Source organism: Rhipicephalus sanguineus, chromosome 4 (assembly GCF_013339695.2).
Source record: "Rhipicephalus sanguineus isolate Rsan-2018 chromosome 4, BIME_Rsan_1.4, whole genome shotgun sequence".
Classification (NCBI taxonomy): Eukaryota; Metazoa; Arthropoda; class Arachnida; order Ixodida; family Ixodidae; genus Rhipicephalus; species Rhipicephalus sanguineus.
Genome location: NC_051179.1, coordinates 209,160,442 through 209,182,873, shown reverse-complemented (window position 1 = coordinate 209,182,873; position 22,432 = coordinate 209,160,442). Strand labels below are relative to the sequence as shown.

The window sequence follows — 22,432 nt, the reverse complement described above, 5'->3', positions numbered from 1 at the left end:
TAGTAACGGTTCTATAAATAACGGAAGCGTCTGCAAACATGCGGAAATTTGAAGATACATGCAAATGTAAGTCGTTAATGTAAATTAGAAATAAAAGAGGACCAAGGACAGAGCCCTGGGGCACACCCGATGTCACCGGAAGAGGGTTAGACAATTTATCATTTGTAATTACTGATTGCGTGCGGTTAGTCAAGAATTCTTTTATCCATTTTAGTACATATGGGTGCAAGTTTAAGGAAGACAGTTTTATTATTAGGCGTTTATGGGGTACCTTATCAAAAGCTTTTGCAAAATCAAGGAATATGGAATCGGTTTGTTTGTTTATGTCAAGGTTAGCATGAAGGTCATGAACGAAGATGGCAAGCTGGGTTTCGCAAGAGTGGCCCCTACGAAACCTCGATCGGCGCAAAGATCTCTTTGCAAGCTTCGCAAGGTAGTGTGTGTGTGCCGAAGAACATAAATCCGCATGCCGCATCTGCCCTTCGCTTTACACCCCCTTATCCCACCCCTTTTATTTTTCTTTTGCTTTCTTCGTTCAGCGCGCGCAACACGGAGCTAATGAGTTACGTAGGTGTATACAGTAAATGTAATTCGTCTCCCGCGTTACTCATCAATGCAATGTCATCAGCGAATCGCAGGTTACCGAGATACTCTCCATTAACTCTTATCCCTAACTCTTCCCATTCTAGGGCCCTGAAAACCTCCTGTAAACACGTGGTGAATAACATTGGAGAGATCGTGTCTCCCTGCCGTACGCCCTTCTTTATTGGGATTCTGTCGCTTTCTTTATGGAGGACTATAGTGGCTGTGGATCCGCTCATGATTACTGAACTGGATGCGGAAAGTAGAAGAGTAGGTCTCAAAATTAATATGCATAAAACTAAAGTAATGTGGAACAATCTTGGCAGAGAACAGCGCTTTGCGATAGGTGGCGAGACACTGGAAGTTGTAAAGGAGTACGTGTACTTAGGACTGTAGTAACCGCAGAGCCGAACCATGAGAGTGAAATTACTAGAAGAATAAGGATGGGTTGGGGTTCATTCGGCAAGCATTATCGAATCATGAATGGTAATCTACCACTATCCCTCAAGAGGAAGGTATATAACAGCTGCATCTTACCGGCACTTACCTACGGAGCAGAAACCTAGAGACTTACAAAGAGGGTTCAACTTAAACTGAGGACGACGCAGCGAGCGATGGAAAGGAATATGATAGGTGTAACCTTAAAAGACGGGAAGAGAGCAGAGTGGGTCAGGGAACAAACGGGGGTTAAGGATATCATAGTTGAAATCAAGAAGATGAAATGGATATGGGCCGGGCACGTAGCACGTCGGCAGGATAACCGGTGGTCATTAAGGGTAACTGACTGGGTTCCAAGAGATGGCAAACGCGTGAGGGGGAGACAGAAAATTAGGTGGGTAGATGAGATTAAGAAGTTTGTAGGTATAACGTGGGAGCAGAAAGCACAGGACCGGGTTGATTGGCGGAACATGGGAGAGGCTTTTGCCCTGCAGTGGGCGTAGACAGGCTGATGATGATGATGATTATGATGATACAGTAGATGAAGTTGTTTGTTGGGTAGATCATTGTTTGTTGGGTAGATGTTGGGTAGTGGTCGGAACAGCGTTCCTGTGGCCCTGGTTCCAACCTATGGTGAATCCATTCGCATGAAAAACCCGAGAATAATTCAGGAAGAGCTCCGGAAGATAACTGATCATTTCCAACTGATCACCGAGGTGCGTCAGTTCGGACGTGGTGGCATTCTGTGCTGCTCGCCGGACCAGGCCTGCATCACAGATCTTCTGAAATGCACAACGTTTGCCTCTCATCCGGTGAGCTGTTTCGTGCCGACCCATTTAGCCTGTGTGAAGGGTCTAGTTCGTGGCGTGGACTCGAGCCTTACACCACTAGAGATACTAGAAATGTTTGCCGTAGCAGGAACAGTGTCCGCATTCCGGTGCTCGCGTAACGTTGAGAACAAGAAGGTCCCTACAGAGTCGGTGATTGTTACATTTGCCGGCACGACTCGTCCGACCGAAATTAAAGCATGGCCTCTGATTTATCGTGTTGAAGCGCTATCCCCTCGCCCACTTCAGTGTAGAAAATGCTGGAGGTACGGACATACCTTGAAGGGATGCAGATCGGAGGTGAGGTGCCGTACATGCGCTGAACAACACAATACTAATGAATGCTCAACCCAAGAAGTGATATGTTGTTTATGTAGTGGACTTCACGCAGCTGATGATGAAGGTTGCCCTATGAGGACACAGGAGTTGCAACTTCTCGAGATAATTGAACAAAAACGATGCTCCAGGCGTGAGTCCCGATCTGTTCTTTCAGAGCGCTCACGTGGCTATGCCAGCGCCGCCAACCGGGCCAATCAGATGCTCGACTCGTCGTTGACGGATACAATAGCTTCAACGGTGGAAAGATCGATGACCAAGTTGATGGAAACTCTATTTGTCAGCCTAACCGAATCATTGGCAAAAGTAGTGAACACTCAATTGACACAAATCTTGCAGGGCGGTAATCGATATGCTGAGAATCCTTTACTACCTTCTCCAGGTGAGATTACTGAGGTTTCGTCTGAACCAGGCCCTTCGAAACTAAAGCCAAGCACGTCGAACACAGGCCGTAAAATAATTGTACCTACTGAACACGAGGTAGATTGGAGCTCTGACTCCGGATCCCATGACTCGATACCGGAGAAAATGGACCTTGATTCAAGAAAAATGAAAAGACGTGCTTCCCCTGAAGCACAGGGGTCTTCACAGAACTTCAAAGCAAAGAGTAAGAAGTACCAGAAGGAAACCTCATCAAAAAAGGATTTTTTGAAGGATAGCATTTTGGAGAAAGCAGTGAGTGCTGCTGGTAATTCACCGAAATAGGCAGTTTAAAAGTATTACAGTGGAATTGCCGTTCTATTTTTTCAGCAAATACCGATTTATTCCATCTTTCTGATCATTATTCCCCCGATGTTATTGTTTTGCAAGAAACTTGGCTTTCAGAGGAAAAGTGCTTTAAAATTAAAAATTACCGCTCATTTAGATTAGACCGGCCACCTCGCGGTGGCGGTTTGGCAATTTTTATATCCTCCAAATTTGCTCATAGAGCGAAAATTACATATCAGTTAATGACTTCAGATAGCGAGATTCTCGCATTAGACATTACTATTCCGGGATACCTCCCATTTTCGTTAATTAATTCACATTTTCCAGTGGGGGTTCAAAATTCTGCCGTTCTAGATACCGTAGTTTCATATTGCCGCAAAGATATTATATTAGTGGGGGACTTCAATTCTCATCATATTTCGTGGGGTTTTAAAACTGACTTGAATGGGAAGCGACTGTGGGATTGGGCTAATAAGAATAACTTGATGTGTATCTACACCAGAACTCCCACGTTTGTGTATAGTCATTCTTATTCTGTGCTTGACCTGACTTTTTCTAGCGTTAATTTGTCCATTTCAACATGGTCTGCTATTAATTCTGGCACAAGTAGCGACCATATGCCTATATTTTTTGAGATGGTATGCCCAGTAACTTCCATGATTCGAGCATCGGTTACGCATGTAAATTTCAGTACATTTGGAAAATTACTACGAGCGGCTTTATCTAACCGAGCAGATGATAGGGAACCAGACGCTATCAGATTAAGCGACATCCTAAAAGAATCGTTGAATAAGCCCAAATTCACCATACACAGCTCCAAAAGCGCTTCGACCAACCCTTGGTGGAATGCGGACTGTTCGCGGGCGTATAGATTAAGAAAAGCTGCATGGAAAAAATTACTTTTCAACCAGTGCCCTCGCAACTGGAGTGATTATAAGCATGCCGCCGCGAGTTTTAAAAGAACCGTTGCAATTGCGAAGGATGAATTTGACGGTGAACGATCTGAGTTCCTCTCAAAGACAGCAAACAGACAAGCACTATTTCGCTTTCTGAGAACCAAGAAACTTCTTCCAGTACTGAAAACCGTAGAATCTGTAGTATCAGTGATGCTACCGAGGACTTCTGATTTGGAGCAATTTTCGGAGCAGCAAAATTTCCGTTTTGGAACTCTTTGGAGCAGCAAAAATTGTAATCTTGGAGCACTTTGGAGCAGATAATTTTGCATGTGGGAGCACTCTGGAGCAGCAAATTTTACATCCTGGAGTGCACTACAGAAGCATATTGCATTAACATTCAAGCACTTTAATATTATTATGGGGCTCTTATGAAGGCTAGAAATATTTCGATACATTGCAAATCTCGTGGAAAAAATTATCTCAGGAGAACTCCATACTTCGCTCAATAATGAAAAAGGGCTCATGCAGTTGAGTGTTCTGGATTAACCTCTTCGACGATGATTTTCGATGCTAGCAAATAAACAGAAGAGCGGCTCAATAAAACTGCATTTCATAAATCAACACTCTAAATACATCTATGTGTTATCAGCAGACGTGGTAGACAAACGCCATGATGTACAGCAGTGCCTTAATGGCAAAGAGCCACACTGTTCCTAATGCATTCCCCTAAGAAAACTCCAAGGCGAAAGCCAGGTTCTTTTTCTTCTCGATCGACAAGTTGATCCTCCCCCTCCTTCTCTGCAACCTTTCTGCACCTCATCTGGTTTTGCGCTAGCTCCATGATCAGCGCACCGATCACAGAAGCAGTGTAAAGCGACAATGTCATGTGATGACGTCATCACGTGACATCACGATATATGCCATGATAAGGTCACAAGTTTTGACGATCTATGACATGATGATGACGCCATCACATGACGATTATTTTTCGCATCAATCCACTGACGCGGCCGACGGTCAATTTTCGTGTTTGATAAAGCATCTAAGGCTTTCGCATTAATATTGCGTATTGAACGTTAACAGCCTGGCCGTTAATAACCTGGCCTTACATACCAAATTGTCCTCCACCATGTCACCTCTGTGCCATGCGCGAAACAGCTTCGCTTACCATCCACTTCACAGAGTGAAATGGCTCCTCAATTTATTTTTATTGTGATAGCAATTATATGGACACTCTCGGCTGATTTCTGCCGTCACCGTTGCCGTAATTTTAAGTATAAAGTCCAAATTATAATATCACCACGCGCATTCTAGCCGCGGGTAAAAGCTCGCGAGCGCTGGCGACGAACGCGCCTCAAGCGGAGATTAAACTAGCCGGCCGTCTGTCTCCGTCGCACGGAGAGCGCATGAGATAACATCTTCCCGCGTGCGGGCCTGCCATGGATTGCTCATCAAACAGAGAGGAAACGCCCCGCCCGTCTTTTGTAAGGAGCAGGAAGGGACACTGGGGGAGTGGAGACGGGGGGCCGCATCGTTCTAGAGGCGCAGTCGCTTGCACGCGCGCTATCTCAAGGCATCAGGAGACGGCTCGTAAATTTGCTGTGCTCTTAACGCTTACTTCGCGTTTAGAGAACGAAAACACTTCGGTTCCTGGAGCGGTCATATTCCCTTAAACCAGCGTTTTGTTGAGTTACGCGAGATCGAATCCAAGCGAGCTAGCTGCTAGCCTTACTTCGCTTAACAATACAATTTGTTGGTATCGCATTCATTGCTTCGCCCTTAAGCGAAACTTTTTTTTTAACCGTCAGCTATTGACCCTGGAAAGCGAGGGGCGGACGTGTAACATGGCGTAGCCACTTCACTGTGGGCCGTCAGCGATGGGCCCGCTACTGACAGCTGTGCACTTGCGGCTGCTCCGACCAGGAGATATACTTTTAATAATGAGATGACAATTTAAAAAAAAAGCAAGCAAAAAATCCGTATTGGAACCCTAGCACGCGAGCTCGAAAGGACAGGGCCTTTGGGGGTATTTACCGCAGAGTGATTACAAACTCGGATGTGTGGTGGAAGGAATTACGAAAAAGCTCTTCTGGATGAAGATCGATCCGTGGCTAAAGTATACCTGAGGAAATGTGTCAACGCGTTTCCACCGTTCGCGTGCTCTTCCATAAACGCGAAGCAAGGAAAATTCGATATTGTTCCATATGTCTACTGCTAGCGATTCCAGATTTCATTCCGCGATGTCCAGAGACAGAAGTGACAGACATTTTAGCGGCACTCATGTAGTAGCTGAACATTGCTTTCCTTACGTGCCGTGCGACGCTTGAAACGAGCTATTAGCAGCGTTTCTAGAACAGACGACGTCCGCCGATGAATCGCCGTCGCACTTTCTCGCTACCGATAGCCCTAGACGTCACGAGCCTCTGCGGAGAGCACGTTTTGCTGTCGAGCCGACTTGCAGAACAGAAGCTGCGTCGGCACCGTGCATGGCATCGTGGCTTACTCGGGGCGCGCGCGCGAGTGCTATTTATTCAGCGGAATAATTCTTGGTCCATGGTTGTGACTTTGGCAGCCCCAAGATCAAGCTGGATATGTGCTGACGCGCCGGCGGTGCGACTGCCGGTGATAGACGCCCCCAAACCCGAGACTTTGGCGCAGTTTGGCGCAATTTTCGTCGATATTATCAGGCTGGCGCAGTAAATACAATTTGGCGCACTTTGGCGCAGTTGGCGCAGGAGTGGAATCATTGGTAGTATCAACACCAAGTGAACTGAAGTCTTTTCTCGAAGACATAGCACAGGGCCTAGAGAGTCGCTTTACGACTGTTCTCTTATACCAACCCCAGACTCCTCAGAGGGGTGAGGATTTTGAGGAGGTCACAGCTGCTGAGCTAGTAAATGTGGTAAGAACGCTGCCTAATTCCGCTCCAGGTCCTGATGGTATGACGACGTCGGTAATAAAAGCAGTACATAAGTTATACCCCCTTGTCCTACTCGAAATTGTTAATCACTCAATTAGAAATTCTTGGATCCCAGCTGATTGGAGAGTTGCAAAAGTTATTCCATTATTAAAAAAGCAAGGCGCGGGGTTTACCTTAGATAATATCAGGCCTATAGCACTCACATCAAATCTAGTTAAACTCGTCGAGAGAATTTTACTTAGCCGGGTAGATCGCTGGATGTCAGAAAAAAATGACACTGAGCCCATGTGAAATTGGCTTCAGGCGTGGGTGTTCCATTTGGTGTGCACATGCTGATCTAGAAAGTAGAATACAGCTTGCTCGATATCAGAAACAATATTCAGCTTTAGTAACCTTAGATATCACCAAAGCCTATGACAGTGTGGAGCATGTGAAACTGATAAATTCGCTTCAGAACTTAGGACTGCCAGAATACTTTGGGGCATGGGTCTATGCTTTCTTGAGTGATAGGGAATTTTATTGCTCGCAATCTGGTGTCAGTTCTTCAAAATATAAGCAAACGAGAGGCCTCCCGCAGGGATCAGTGTTATCACCCGTATTATTTAATATTCTACTATGTTCTATTCCCATACAGCAGAACGTGCAGGTGTATGTGTATGCCGATGACATCGCATTTTTCGCTACGTCAGCAGACATTCACACTCTTTACCAAATCCTGCAGAAATATATGAATAGCCTGAAAACGTGGCTAGAGGGTATTAATTTATCGCTAAATATTAATTAAAGTGCAATTGTTGTTTTCGCACAAAATGTACCAGTGCAAATTTCATTACCTTACCGACAAGCCGTGATACCTCAGGTCGAGTCAGTTAGGTATTTAGGAGTAACCTATACTGACAAACTTGACTGGAGACCCCATATAGAAAACATGGCTACTAAGGGAGCACGCGCAGTAGGGATGCTGCGTAGGCTGAGCAATAAACGTGCCGGTTTGCGCAGAGACGTGCTCGTCATGATTTATTGCATGTACATTCGACCAATACTAGAATTCGGCTGCGTTTTGTTTTCTGGCGCTCCGGCTTATAAAGTTCAACATTAATTTTGTTAGAACGCGAATCATTACGATTATGTCTGGGGCTACCAAAATTTGTCGCAAACAATATTCTATACGATGAATCACGCCTGTCGTCTCTTATCAAAAGATTTCATATTTTAACAGTACGTACATTCCTAAAAATCTATGCTTCTCCACAGAGGAGGTCACAGTATGTCTTCATTAACCAGCAAGACTCATTTTAACACGAAAGTGTTTTATGCCGGGGTCCACCAAGACTTCAGTGACGTATTTCCGTCACGGAAATGACGTCGAAAAAATATACACAATCAGACGGCAAAGAAAACAAGGTACCGTCAACGGGCATCGAACCCACGACCGCTCGGTCCGCAACAGCAGATGCCGGGCACGCTATCCACTGCGCCACGGTCACTTTTTCTTCACAGACTCTGGAGGGCTTACGAACGCGCCTTTCATATCTACCACTCTTCCGGTCGGCTAGGTGATGTTGACCTCTGGGAGTGGTAAGGTAAAGTAATTCGTCATTGCTGTTGCCTCCGCGATTAGCACCTGCAAGGCGTTGCGCGCTCGCCCCATTCGGCGCGTTTTCAATAGAAGTTCAATTGTGTCAATGCCTTAACACACCGCGAGGTGGCGACCTTTGCCCAAGCGTCGTAAAAGCGTCGGCCTCGCTCAGCATCACGCTAATACAAAGCAAAAATAGCTCTGCGACACGCGCCTGCCTCACATGGCTGTAACACCGCGTTCCATGCTCACGCGCTCGCCCCGAGAAAAATCGCGGCCGGGCTACCGGGGCGGCACGACGCGCTTTGCGTTTCCCTCTAGTCCGGCCGTGGTGTTCCATCACATTTTTAGATGCGAAGTATCTTAAGGCGGAGCTCAATCCGGTGGTGGTGGTGTGCGGCGTGACCACCCTTACTACGCATGCGCATACCCTCTCCACACACCTCCTCTCCACTCACCCTATCCCCTCCCCTCCCCTCTCCACATCCCATCTTCACTTTCCCTCTCCCTCCCTCTCTCCCATCTCCACTTTCCCTCTCCCCACTCCCTCTCCCCTCCCTTTTCCACTCTTCCTCTGAAACGCGGGCTAGACATGCCGAAATTCTCTCCTGCGCAACGCCGCGATAAGCTCGAGCGCATGCGCGTCCCCTCCGCTTCTCTCTCCTCTCCCACGCTGCCCCCCTCTCGCCCGCCTGTCGACCGCGTTCCCCGCTCGCCCTGTGAGAATTAACGGCCAGGCTAGATGGAAGATGCGACGCGCGTAGCATCCCTCTTCGCGTTCCACGACGCGAGGTCGGTAGCATGCCCAACGAACGCCAACCGAACGCGATCGTGCAAGTGCTCCGGCTTCGCATCGCCTCATGGTCCCCTTTAGCGGGAGATGGTGTAATTTTTTAACATGCCGCGGGATGGCGACCAATGTCTGCGTCCAATATGCGCGACGCTCTTCTGGCTATCACACCTAGTTCTCTGATTACGCGTTCACCGCTAACTACTACAGGTACCACAAGGGTTTGTTTAATCATTTAGCAGGGACGTTAGTCATCGGGATGCAGATGTACCACCAATCACCAAAGTGGGTGCATACACGTTAAATGGCGCCATTAGCTGCCAGACATCAATATACATTGTGCAAACTTTCTTATATCAGTACAGTAAGCATTCACTTATTTCTGTAAGGGCACGCTTTACTTTCGTGTTATTCCGATTCCTATGACGGAGGGATCAACCATGTTTTTTAACCACCAATGGTCTAGATTACGTTGCCCCCAGGTCATTTTTACACAGAGACTTTTGGACCCATTAAAAGTTCACCTCTGGGAAGTACAGTTACTCAGCACTGTAGAAACAATTAGGATTGAGTTTGATGATATATATCCCAAGAACGCGAAAAATTTACCATATAAATATCTAAATTGCATTTTGGAAGATCATTTGGCCTCTTTAGAAACAAACACAGTGATAGCGACTGATGCTTCCGTTTGTGAAGCGAAGGCAGGTGTGGGAATTGTATCATTTTCCTTAGACTGGTCATTCTCGATTCGTTTACCGGACTTCACCCCTATTTACCAGGCTGAATTGCTGGCAATAGTCCTAGCATTGAGTAAAGTGCCCCAGTGCCTATCAGCAGTGGTTGTACTAACAGACTGCCTCTCTGTCTGTTCTGCCCTAAGTGCACCTAATTTATCGAGTACCTTACAGACGTTCTATTCGCTGATTCCCTGGCAGGTACGGCTGGTTCGATTGGTGTGGGTACCAGGCCATAGAGGGCTAGCACTCAATGAATATGCGGATGCACTGGCAATATCATCCCATGATGGCCCTATTTTGTCTGTATTGCCCACGTCAGCGTATGTCACAGCAGCGAGATTTGAAAAGCGTACCACGGCCAATACCTTCGATAAATCTCCTTTGTTTTTGTCAGATTTCCCACAGCTAAAGTTTCTTTGGAAGAGCAGGTGGTGTTCATCTAGGAAGGAAGAAATACTAATTACAAGGCTACGCTGTCGAGTCCCACCACTGAACTTTTACCTTCACAGGTCGGGTCTGGCTCAGTCACCGTTATGCCTCCACTGTAATGAGAGGGAATCTCTGGAGCACTTCTTTTTGACGTGCCGAAGATTTAAAACACAAAGAAAAAGATTACTGGAAGAACCCCTGCGGAAGTTGGGCTTGAATTTGTCACTTCCGGTTATTCTTTCATTTGGGGCAACCATATTTGGTTTTAGCCACAGGAGCGTTTTCAACGCTGCCTTTAATTTTTTACGAGAATGCAAAAGAATAAATGTTGAGTGTAGCTGAATTCAGTTGTCTTATAAGCAAATGTATATAGTTATTTTTATTATTGTTCTTGATGTTGTTTCCATATAGGAGTTTTTTTCTTTTCTATTCTTTAAATTTTGCGACTTTATATGTAAAGCCTAAACATTTTCCTTCTCTAAGTGAATTAGTTTCCTAAGCAAGGCACCGTCCGCTTCATGGCCTATCCCCCGCAGTGGGTTGAGCCAAAGAACTGAGGAACCAACCAACCAACCAATCATCGCACTCATCTTTGCGCTGATCGTGGGCCCTCGTATGCTGCTCGTCGCCGCGGGATGCGAAAGCTAGGAGCGCGATATTTCGAAAAAAATTATGTCAATGAACGCATACATATACCGTTCAAAAAACCAGAACGACAATACTAAATCCACGCGATAGATTACGACCACAAGGCATTATAAATAGCCAGTGTTCAGTAAAAGTGCATTACTCGATCGGGCCGCTCTCTTCCTGTACACTTGAAACACGCGATCATTATTTTTGTTTAGTTTGCGGCACACCGCCCATGCACATGCCCATGCCTTTTATTTCGAAAAACTATGAGACACGCTATTGCGAAGGGTGTAGAGATATCCGTGGCTAAAGAATGAATGAGCCGAGGAAATCAGCACAGAGTTGCAGAGGTCGCCAGAAGCAACGTGGTGTCGGTATCTGACGAGTGTTTATGACGCGTGTATTTAATCGCAGTGGGAAATACAATGGAGATGCATTGCAGTGCAAGCTTATCTCAGAAGTTTGGCAGTCGCACCTCCTCTGTAACGAACACTTTTCTTGAATCCCTTCCTCAGATTGGAAGCGCACGGCACTAGTGAACAGCCGTTTGGCTTTGCGAAGCGGTGCGCCTCTTGCAGCTGCCGTCCGGATGAGTTTTTAAGCTCGCAGAACTCTGATATTGTATTCTCGTCTATTTGTGGCAACATAGTGAGGTCCGCTGACCGTTCGGCGCTGGATGACGAAAGAAACAGTCACATTTTGTAGGTCCGATAGCTTCGCCAGCGAGTGCTGCTCAACCTTTCCATGGCATTGCCTTATGGAGACGCTGGCAGACAATTCGGCGACAGCGGCAAACAAAAAAAAAAAATGGCGGAAGCACCTAGTGTTGCCGGAGCACTAAGCATTACGAATTCCCCCTACTGCTATCGCAATAGCAACTAAACTTTATCGATGGATGTACTATGCGGTGGCCGGCCCGTGTTGCACTGCGTAGCAGTGCCGGTACTGTAAGGACGCGACGCGAGGGCAACGACCATAGCATGAAATTTCTTTTGTTGCCTGCACGGCCAACTAAAATACAATTGTGGCATAACAATAAAGCAGATACGACATCCCTCCTTCGTTATTTTCTTTAGATTCTAATAGCTAATCTGGAAACAACACTGCAGAAATTGTCGTTGCGCTTCACTGCTAAAGCAAGCTTCTGTCATTTTAAGGAGACTGCTCATGGAAAGGTCGCGGGATCGAATCCCGGCCGCGGCGGCTGCATTTTCGATGGAGGCGAAAATGTTTGAGGTCCGTGTACTTAGACGTAGGTGCACGTTAAAGAACCCCAGGTGGTCAAAATTTCGGGAGCCCTCCACTAGGGCGTCTCTCATAATCATATCGTGGTTTTGGGACGTTAAACCCCAGTTATTATTATTAGGCTGCTCATGGAGACTACTTTCTGGCTGGCCAACTAATTAGCATGTGCAATACCTAAAGCGGAGACGGTTAACCTTCTTCCAGAATCGCCGAATTTTCGAATCTATATAAGCGACGTTGCTTGCGAGCGGTCGGGCAGTTATCGCATAGTTGGACCGCCTTTTACTTCGAACGCCCAGAAAAGTTGACCTGCCCTCACAAGTTGGCCTTTTCTATCTGAAGGGGGCTTTCCCGAATACATTTAAGATAGAGCGATGCCAAGGCGGACTAGAGGTTTCAGGCGCCCGACGAGTACGCACAGCTGCCTCTGAAGATATAAAGGCGCTGCTTTAATTGATACTGTATTTATCCCCTATTACTCGCGCCCGGATATAACCCACACCCTCAACTGCAAACTGCGGAAAAACAAAAAAGTAATAACAATAAGGTCACCACAGATTACAGTGAAATCCCCTTCCTCGCATTATCGTGAAGCATTGCCGTGAAGCCAATTTGCGCACCGAAGATTTCACCGGTAGAACGGTAAATTCTAAAGAAAATATGGAATTTACGATATATCGAACTAATCGTTGCTTTTCTGGGAGTTGGATATATGCGAATTCGACTGTAGAATAAAACTAAATAAAGGAAATATTGTATGCCTGTAAGCTGCCTTTGAGTGACCCATTGAAACACTTTTCAGAGCACTGCCAGATTGTAAAGCAAATGTTCTTATGTTAGTGTGGTGGGTGAGTAAGAGGAAAAAGACGGTTGGTCGAATGATGGCTAGTCGGCTATTAGCGACGTAGATAAACCACTGTAAGACTCCTAAACTTGGGTGATGAGGCTATAATTAGTGAATCAATAGTGAAGCAATGCAATCATGACTACTGCGAAAATAAAATTATCGTCCACTGTCACCCATATACTCAGTGTTCCGTGGCCGTACACCGCTATCATGACTGAGGAGATTCGATATTTTCCTGCAGCGAAGGCCTCGAAAACATAGACATCGTGCCATAGTGCAGTTATGGCATTTAGTAATTACTAGCAGTCATTCTTTAGCGCTGTTTATGCCGTACGGTTGATACAGTATGTGCGGATCTAGCGGTCTGTTCTAAGCGCTGAAAATCTGCGAACAACCGAGTAAATTATTATAAATGTCTCACCTTCAAGATATAGTCGTCTGCACTTAGCGTAAACTCCTTCTTGCTTAGGTGAAAGGTAATCTTCGGCAACGACGGGAGTGCGTCGCAGTCCACAAGATACTGGAATTAAGAAGCGAGAAGAAATATTATTTCGATGAAGCGAAGATTCATGGCACCCTACTTCTAAAACAGTGCGATGTTGACGAAAATGCGCCAACAGCAGCCCCCCCTACCCCACCCCCACCCCAAAAAAAAGAAAAAAAAGAAAAAAAGAGAAAAGCTTTGAGTACACCTAAGAAATTCTTATGGTGTGCAAACGGGAGAGGTTGGTTCGTTCCGTTTTCGAATATTCGCGAAAAGCAAGTGTCGTTTGAGGACACTTGCTTTTCGAACAAAACCCTCCACAGTATCGAAGTAGGCATAATTTGTGTGCTGTGTTCCTGCCACGGATTTCTCAAAACAGCGGCGTCACACATTTAACCAAGCAATGCTCTCGTTAAGAACTAAGGAGCCATGCAAACCTCGAAGGAGCGGCAAATATCCTACGTGCATGTCGCTTTTATTGGTAACGCGTGAGTAGCGACACACTACTCGGCTTAATATTCATTATCGAGAACATGAAAAAAATGCGGGTAGTGTCACGTCAGCTTTACGGCCGCAACACTCCCGCCACAAAATATGTAAGCTTGATGGAACAGAGCATGTGTGTGCTAGTGTTTTATTGTTCGTCGCTGTCCCTTACGTTGCATCGATGCTTTATCCATCACGGATTTGAAGGTTGGATTGGGGCTGTAACTAACTGGATACTAATTTTACAGCAAATCTAGTTTTATTCGAATGTCTTCATGGATTTTGGTCATCATAAGGAGAGCAAAACTCGGTAGCAGAGTAACGGGGTTAAATTCTGAAGGTCCACAAGTGTTCTAATAATGTAGTGAAGTCTACATCTAAATAGGCTTTGTGTGTCCAGTCTTGACTAAAAAGCGAACGCGACGGCTGGCAGTAGTCGCCGCTCTTTCTCGACCAGCTGTATATATATATATATATATATTTATATATATATCACGAATGAATTGATCTCTGATATCAGATGGCGCCTGAAGCAATTCAATATCGCGTACAAGGTGCCGTGTCTCTTTTCAATGAAATGTTCCGTTGGATTCATTTTTCACACTTTTGTTGGCATACGTTTCGCTTGCATAAAGCTAATGTTGATGCCTTCGTAAGTAGCATAACAGATCATCTCTCACCTGTCCAGGTGACACTTCCTTAGCCCCGATGAGCTTGTTGATCTTCTTGACGTCAACGGATGGTCCAACGAGCATGGACGTGCCGGTGTCAGCGATTGCTTGGCAGCCCCCTTTGCAGAAGGTCGCCTTGTCAGATAGGCTAATTCTGTTGAGGACAATAATATTGGTAAAGTCAGTGAACAAGTCATTACGGTAAAGTCCAAAGCAGTTTAGCGCTGAGGTAAATGGAAAATTTTACCACCGCCAGCACGCCAATGGGCTGCCCTGTACAATACACCCGACCATTGAAACAGATTGCTGTTATACGAAGCATAGCTCTGAGAAAATTTTAAGATGCTGCAGGAAAGGGGCAAGGCAGGGATAGCGGCTTTATTGATCCTTTGTATGCTTAAGCCACGAGGCCACACCGAGAGACACTCGAGGCACAGTTATTTGGAAGGCGAATCAAAGCCCTACCGCACCGAAACTCAACAGCCGAGAGATTGGTGACAAATACCAACATCCTACCCATACTTACAAAAATCTCACAAAAATCTTGGCAACATACACAGCGAAAAATATTCGTTGGGTGGTTCCGTCCCATACTAATAATATCTGGGGTTTAACGTCCCAAAACTACGATATGATTATGAGAGACGCCGTAGGGGAGGGCTGCGAAAATTTCGACCACCTGGGGTTCTTTAACGTGCACCTAAATCTGAGTACACGGGCCTCAAACATTTTCGCCTCCATCGAAAATGCAGCCGCCGCGGCCGGGATTCGATCCCGCGACCTTCGGGTCAGCAGTCGAGCGCCATAACCACTGGACCACCGTGGCGGGGCTCCGTCCCATACTAGTACGACATATCTGAAGTTTGAATATTCCTGCATCGGGGGGCCGTTTGCTTGCAAAACACTTGCTTCGGTCAGGTGTACCAAAATGCTACACCGATTCTATTGATGAATTTCTGATGTCACAGGTACAGAGTGTACGGAAGACGCCGCCTCACTGCTACTTAACGACACACTAAACGATTGTTCGTATAAACTGCGATTCTCCCTACTGGATTAGGGAAGCCTTGGTCAGTGGGCCCCTAGAGGCCGCAGTGGTCAGTGGGACCCTAGAAGAGGGGCTTCGCCCCCAGAGCCCCCAAACTAGATTTTCAGACGAAACAACAGAAACACCTATCTAGAAGAAACAACTGAACATTCTGGTGTTTCGTCGGTCTTGAATCTGTTCCCAATATTGTGCCTTGGCGAACAGCATGCTTGACTTTGTACGCGGCCTTTGATGACCGCCTCCGGCGCCTGGAATGCTTCCGAGGAGCGCACGGACTTAACCTTCAGTGGCCGCACGAATCCCATTCCCTAATAAGGCGCACGCGTGTTCGTGCAGTTAGCTTTTTGTGTGCCCCTAGAAGATAAAAGTCGGCGTCCCAACGCGCTCTATTTTCATCCTGAAACATTGCCAGTCCGATTTTCGTGGCTGAATGGCGCTCCTATCTCTCTCTCTCGCTCTCTTTGTCTGCTTTATTATTATTTTTTTAAATGTTTGCTCTGGCACCGCCCTTTGTCGCGTTAGAACGAATGGCGACAGTGCATGTATCCGTGTATGCATTACGGGAATGCGTATTTAAAGCCGATTGCAATGTACAAGTCTCATGTTTCAGGAGGCCGGTGTCCAGTCATACGCCTTTCTAACTGTTTCCTTCCTCCACATGCCGGCAATTGGACCTTGATCCACGTACTTAAAAGCGATACAGTTCAGTTGCTACAGGCAACAACGACTGCCGTGCGTTCGTATCTAGGCAACAATGAACAAGTCACCTCGATAAATGATCAGGCTGCCAAATCAGGAGCGGCTGATCGTCGACAAGCGCACAATCGAGAGAGCAGCAATTATCGGAAAACGGCGCATTCAAATACGCCGTTTCCGAAGTGCGACCCTCGCATTCAATTCGAGGGTCGCACTTCTGTGTACGCTTTCCGGCGCCTGGTTTTTCGGGTACGACGCCGAAATCTGTGAGTTATAAAACAGGGCAATTGTCGCTTCTGCACATTACACACGAGGAGCCCAAGTTGAGCCCGTTCGGCGTGTCTAGCGGCTAGCCCGCGGCGCCGGCTTGTTAACACACGGGAAGGTACACATGCATGTATTCGAGCAAGGCCCGCTACACCTCTGAAAAGCTTTGGCGCCGATATATATAATAAAAAAGATCAACAACGCTGAAGTTGCCGTCCCCGCTTTCACACAAGTGCACACACACACACGCAAAATGAAAAAAAAAAGAAAAAAGAGAGTAATATATCAAGTTCATAGAAGAAAAAGTAAACAAAAAACGTCTTCACTGCTTACCCGTCCATGTTGAACTGCCAATAGGCCTTCCTGGTGACGGGCAGGTAGGTGATATCTCCCTTGTAGTGCGCCTCGTCGATGCCACCGAAAAGTACTTCGCCTCCATTTGGGTCCTCAGCGTTGCGGTCGAGATAGAAGGAAAACACGGGTTTCTCCGCTAGGCCTTGATCCAACATGAGATCGAAGACGGGCGGTACATTGAGGACTGCCCCCTGTGGGTAGCCCAAGCCCAGCACGCCGTCAAACTTTGCCACGGCGAAGCTTTCACTGTCTTCGTCTGTGATCTCCGCGAATGTCTGGCCCTTGACCCTCACGTTGCCCAAGCCGAATGTGTCCGAGCTGAGTTCGCCCTTCACGCTACCGCTTCCATACTCAATCTCGAAGTGGGTGCCGTTCTTGACGTACGTGCTGGACTCATTGCTGTAGTACTTGTGGTGCACGCCTGGGTACAAGGAAGAGGCAACAGCAAAAGGAGTTACAGTGCTTCGAATTCCAAGCGCCACATGATCATGGGCATTCTCGGACGAGTATGAATGGTGACATCTGTGTTTCCAAGATGCTGGTAAATGAAAAGTAGGGAGTACGGCGTACGATAAACACGTCTTGCCGGCAACTTATGTCGCTGCGTGGCATTGTGCAGCCTTTTTGATAACAGGCACGCCATCCAAAACTAATTATCTTCTCTATAGAGCTTATCTAACGACTTGCGCTTAGAGCATACCAGTAGTGAACATTAATTCAAAAGCGCCAGACTTTTATCCTACCGATGTTATTCAAATTGAGGTAAGATGTTACTGGTAGCTTTAGATTCGAGTATTGGATGAAGCTTGTATGCTTCGGGACTGCTGTCATACAGGGCCTCAACACTGTTTGTTGTGTTGTGTTTCGTTTAATGAATAAAACAGAAGGATTACCGTGCTATCAAGATTTGTTGTAGCTTTACTTTGCCCTGTTCACTATTGAAAACACTAAAGTCGATTCTGAAAGTTTGCATGGTAAGGTCGTTATTCCTTCGTTATTGACGCATTTACAGTTCATTTGGTTACGCTGCTTGTACGTTCTGTTATATTTTTTATTGTTCTTCCATGTTTTTATAATTTTTTTCTCATCTTGTGATGACAATTTCTCCCGAGCTACTTTCGGCCACCTTATGTTTGGTACACCCAGCTTAGTGAAAATGCGCCATCAATGAGGAACATCATCACGATTGTATTCTACGGTTCAAAACCATCACCTTCTACATGTAAATATAGTGTGTACAGACGTTTGCAAGAGCCTCCGTCTTCGCCATATACGTTTGGGAGTTGCAGGGTGCACTTGCAGGGCGCAACCACGCGTAGCGGAACTACGCAGTGTCGTTCACTTCGAATTTTTACCAGTGTCGTGTGAAGGGATGATGCCTCAGACGGTAACGCCTCATATGAAATCGCCTAACGATGCCTGTGCTTAGTGTCGCCGGTGTGAAACACAGGGCCGCATGCTGATTTGCCTGTGACTGTTTATACATGTGCATATGCTTTACAACGGCAATGAGCTTCCTGTGCTTGCATCCTGATGTCACGACAGTCGCTGCGATTCGCGTGGAGCTCATCAACGTATTTTCGGTACGTGAGGCAACCCTGAGTTTGATATGCTATAACAGTGACACGGCTGAAGAAAAGCACATCGAATAGGTCGTAAACATCGCAGCGAATTTCTTGCAGGAGAGGGAGAGAGGAATGCCTATGCCTCTGGAGTTACAAAATTTGCTGAATTATTTGACTAACTGACACCACAAGGCGCGTGTAATCACGCAGCGAAATTGAAAAATTGATGGTTGCACAACACTTGTAATCTTTCCTGACACCAGCTGTTCAGTGCATTTTATATCGATTGAACTACACTGCTTTAGGATTCGGTTTAGGTAGGCACAGAATACCATAGCTGAAGTTCGCTCGATGCCTTTTCTTTCAGATTTGGTTAGTTTACGAGACGTTGATATTGAAGAAGGCCATCTGTGTTTTGGAGGCACGAATATTAACATAATCCGAAGGTGCACATTTCATCTATACAAGAAAATTTATCCGCTGAATATTAGTGCAAATGTGGCTTCGTTGTTAGGCATGAAGGCTAGTGCAAAAAGTAACAGTACAGACTACTCACGGCATGCGGCACTGCTCGGTGGGCACCGGCTGGAAGGCACCCAGAGGTTTGACGAGCCTGTGTCGAAGATGACCGCGAAGACTTGAGGTGGGGTGCCCAAAGTGATGTTGCCATAGTACTGGAGCTGCGCAACGTGAGACAAGGCAGCCGTCTTGCACGTCTTTTTCTTTTCACAAATTTTGATTGGTGACGGGAATGACTCATTGCGAATTTTTCACTGAGAATTCTAGAACGGCGAAAGGACGGCGAATTCAGGACGGCGAAAGAGTCGTGCGCCATAAGCTGACACTAAAAAAACGACAATGGGATGGAATCACTCTTGGGATAAAGTGCATGATGAGAGCAATCATTTGAGCTGACATGATGCGTTTTTGGTTTCTAAAAGAATCAAGTCCACATAACACGGACCTGAGAAAAATGCAGTTGTTTTTTACTGACAATATGATCGAGCCTGCCCCAACAAATTTTTGTCAGCACTCTCAAGTTCCCAAAATACCTCAAAGCTACATGGCAGTTTAAATATATATAGTCCAGTAGCGTCACTATTCACAAGAAAATTTTGGATACGGCTTTTGCAGATATGGCACACAGTAAGTGACTCAATTTGATTGGAACAGCTTATTTGGGATTGAATTGGCGAAGCAAAGCAAGTCTTAGTGGCAACACATGAACGATATCGCAATATTTTACGTCAAAATTAATACGATTCAGGTACTTTCGTCGGTTCCGTACTCTGTTTTATGGACGTATGGGCGATGACTAGATTTGTAGAGCGGGTGGTCATTCCTGCTAACAGGCGCACCCTTCTGGAGAGTCGGCAGCGTTTTCTAGTTCTTGGCATCTACTGAAGGCCTCTTATGAATGCTACGGCTCTTTTTCTTCTTCATACCTTCTTTTAGCTGTTTTTTTTTTGCGGCGTTGTTTGGGATAACTTTTTATTCATTGAATAGATGGGTCCCCAATGTCTTCGTTTCTGTCGTCTTCTATTTCAAATATACCATCTTTGAGAGAAACCATATTGTAGAGCAACACTCGAAAAGAAAGACTGACAGGCAGACAAGAGTAGGAAATTCTGCCCCTTAGTTTTATTTCTTTTCTAGTTTTGCGCTACAATATATAATGTCATTCAGTAACACCAACTCGTCCAAGAAAAATTTATTGTGGAGCAAAATAATGAAGCAACTAGGTCACACGTGAAACAGATTCGATGAGGCCATGTGGGTTGTCATGGTCACCAGGTGTCGACACAGCACTGATTTAATGGATCTGGCTCACTTTAATTCAAGCATATGCAGCATTTGGTACAAACAGCTTTTTTCAGTCCACAATACAATCATGAATTGACCAAGTTTGCTTACAAATGTTTTGAAATGAAGGCACTTAGGCGTGTTTTACGTTCCCGTGAAATGTAGCCCCGTTTCAATTTATGGACTTGGCTATTTTAAAAAATGAAATTTCCTCCTATGTAAATTGCTAAATATGCGCATGAGATGAGCAATGTTCTTCACTGGTCATGGCGTTCGAAATGTCATACTCGTCCAATGAAGAATGATTTTGGCGAGAACACTGTAGTTGTTTTTCTAGCAACGCTTACCATACTTGTCAAATCTTCCTTTACAATTTTAGAACGGGTAAACACCCGCTTGTTCTCGTAGGAGGCACCTGCTGGTAGTTATTTTCCTACACTCATATAGCAGTGCAGCGCGAAAGACACACGGGACACGCGCTCAAACGCAAAGAACATGCACTCACATCACGCATACGCTGAATTACGTCTCGTGATAATGTCTGATGAACTATCACGATGTTAATGGATCGGATTGTAATGGCAATATCTAAGCATATATTCTAGTAACGTGTAACGCAGACGAAGGAGCCATTTCTTAATTTGTTTAAAAGATGGTCTTCGCCTTTAGAAGTGTGCGGAAGCTGGTTATGCGCTCTTCCATGGTCGCATAGAGCGTCTACGCTACGTTGAAACTGCTTCGATAATGCAGCAAATGTCGCACGCAGGAGCCGAGCCAGTGTCTGACACTCTGGGGGAGTTTTTCTGCATAAATGGCTCCCTGACCTAAGACGCCGAGCAGGAGCGACACTGAACACCGACCTGCCAAGCCGGGACACCCTGTCTTTCCGCAACAACAACAACAACAACAAAAAGAAAGAAAAGAAAAGAAAAAGAGAAGAAGAAAACCCACTACACCCCGAGTGCACTAATGGTAGCACGTCGAGTATAGCGCTCTGTATGCAACACCGCGCAGGCCCTTTATTTTGGGAAAGTGCAGGCGAAGCGGTACGCCGTATTGCTTCAGTATATGCCTATGCAGATGATAACTCACAGAGTTCTGTATTTCGGCATGTTAGCGGAATTGTCAAGCTCTCGCAATTTCATCTCTTCAGCGGATCCGCAATAATAATTTAGTTCGAGCACTTTAAAACACATTTTAAATATAGCAAACCAGATGAAGTGCTGAATGTTTAAAGTTCAACTAGTACAAATTTCAAGAAAAACGCGATGCAAGGAGAGCGAAATGTGCTTCCGCGAGCGCTATATGCGTTTTGTTGGACACAAGCTTTTATAACAAGAACACTACTCAAAAGCGTCCTTAACGAACCTATAGTGTATTGCTTTATTTCCCCTGTTGCGATTTATCTTTCGGTTTTACATAATAAACTCAGGCAGTCGTTTCTGAAGACAGCTTCACTTTGCTGAATTCTCCTGGGGCACTTATTCTACGAGGTGTTCGTTTTCACATGCGGCAGTCCGGCCGGTAATTTTTCTTATGTTTAAGGTTTACTTTAATTCACCACACCGATACATTTGTAACACAACAGAAATATAAAGTTTATGGTGAGCATAGCAGGGTAAAAGCTGCCTATCCGTAGCGTAATTAGCCCCGCCAACGCCATGGCACGAAGGCAGCAACATGCCTTGTGCAAAGAAATGCGTGGATCTCGTCAAACCTCACGACTGCGCTGCTCCGTGCGCGAGGAACGAAGGTAAGTGGCTGCCTGATTCTGCCAGCCGCAAGACAGAGCACATCCGCTGTGGGAGCTTGTAGGCTTACTAAGGACGTGGTACACACAAAACATGACTGCGGCTTAGGTCGGCTAGGCCCGGTTATGCAAGCGAAAGCTTGCTTACTTGATTATGCTTGTTTACCCTCGTAGCCGAAGCACAGTTTGCTTTAGTAAAACTTGCTGTTGGGCTAGTTGGCGCATGTTTACAAGAAAATTCGACGACACAAACCACCGAGAAGAAAAGAAAAGACGAAAGGAAAGAGGGTCACAGTTTGCTAGCCAGTTTGCTGGCACAGTTTCGTAGCCGAACGATA

The 22,432-nt window shown here is 45.9% G+C and overlaps 1 protein-coding gene across 1 annotated transcript in view; it reads right to left on the bottom strand.

Moving 5' to 3' along the window:
* The window catches only part of LOC119391070 (cathepsin D), a 34,413-nt gene that overhangs the window by 1,685 nt on the left and 10,296 nt on the right, over positions 1 to 22,432 (bottom strand). The window contains exons 3-6 of the mRNA XM_037658754.2: positions 19,098 to 19,221; positions 16,956 to 17,397; positions 14,621 to 14,765; positions 13,392 to 13,490 (exon numbers count right to left, since the gene is read on the bottom strand). Of these exons, the coding sequence (XP_037514682.1) occupies positions 13,392 to 13,490; positions 14,621 to 14,765; positions 16,956 to 17,397; positions 19,098 to 19,221 (810 nt within the window). The remainder of the gene's footprint in view (positions 1 to 13,391; positions 13,491 to 14,620; positions 14,766 to 16,955; positions 17,398 to 19,097; positions 19,222 to 22,432) is intronic.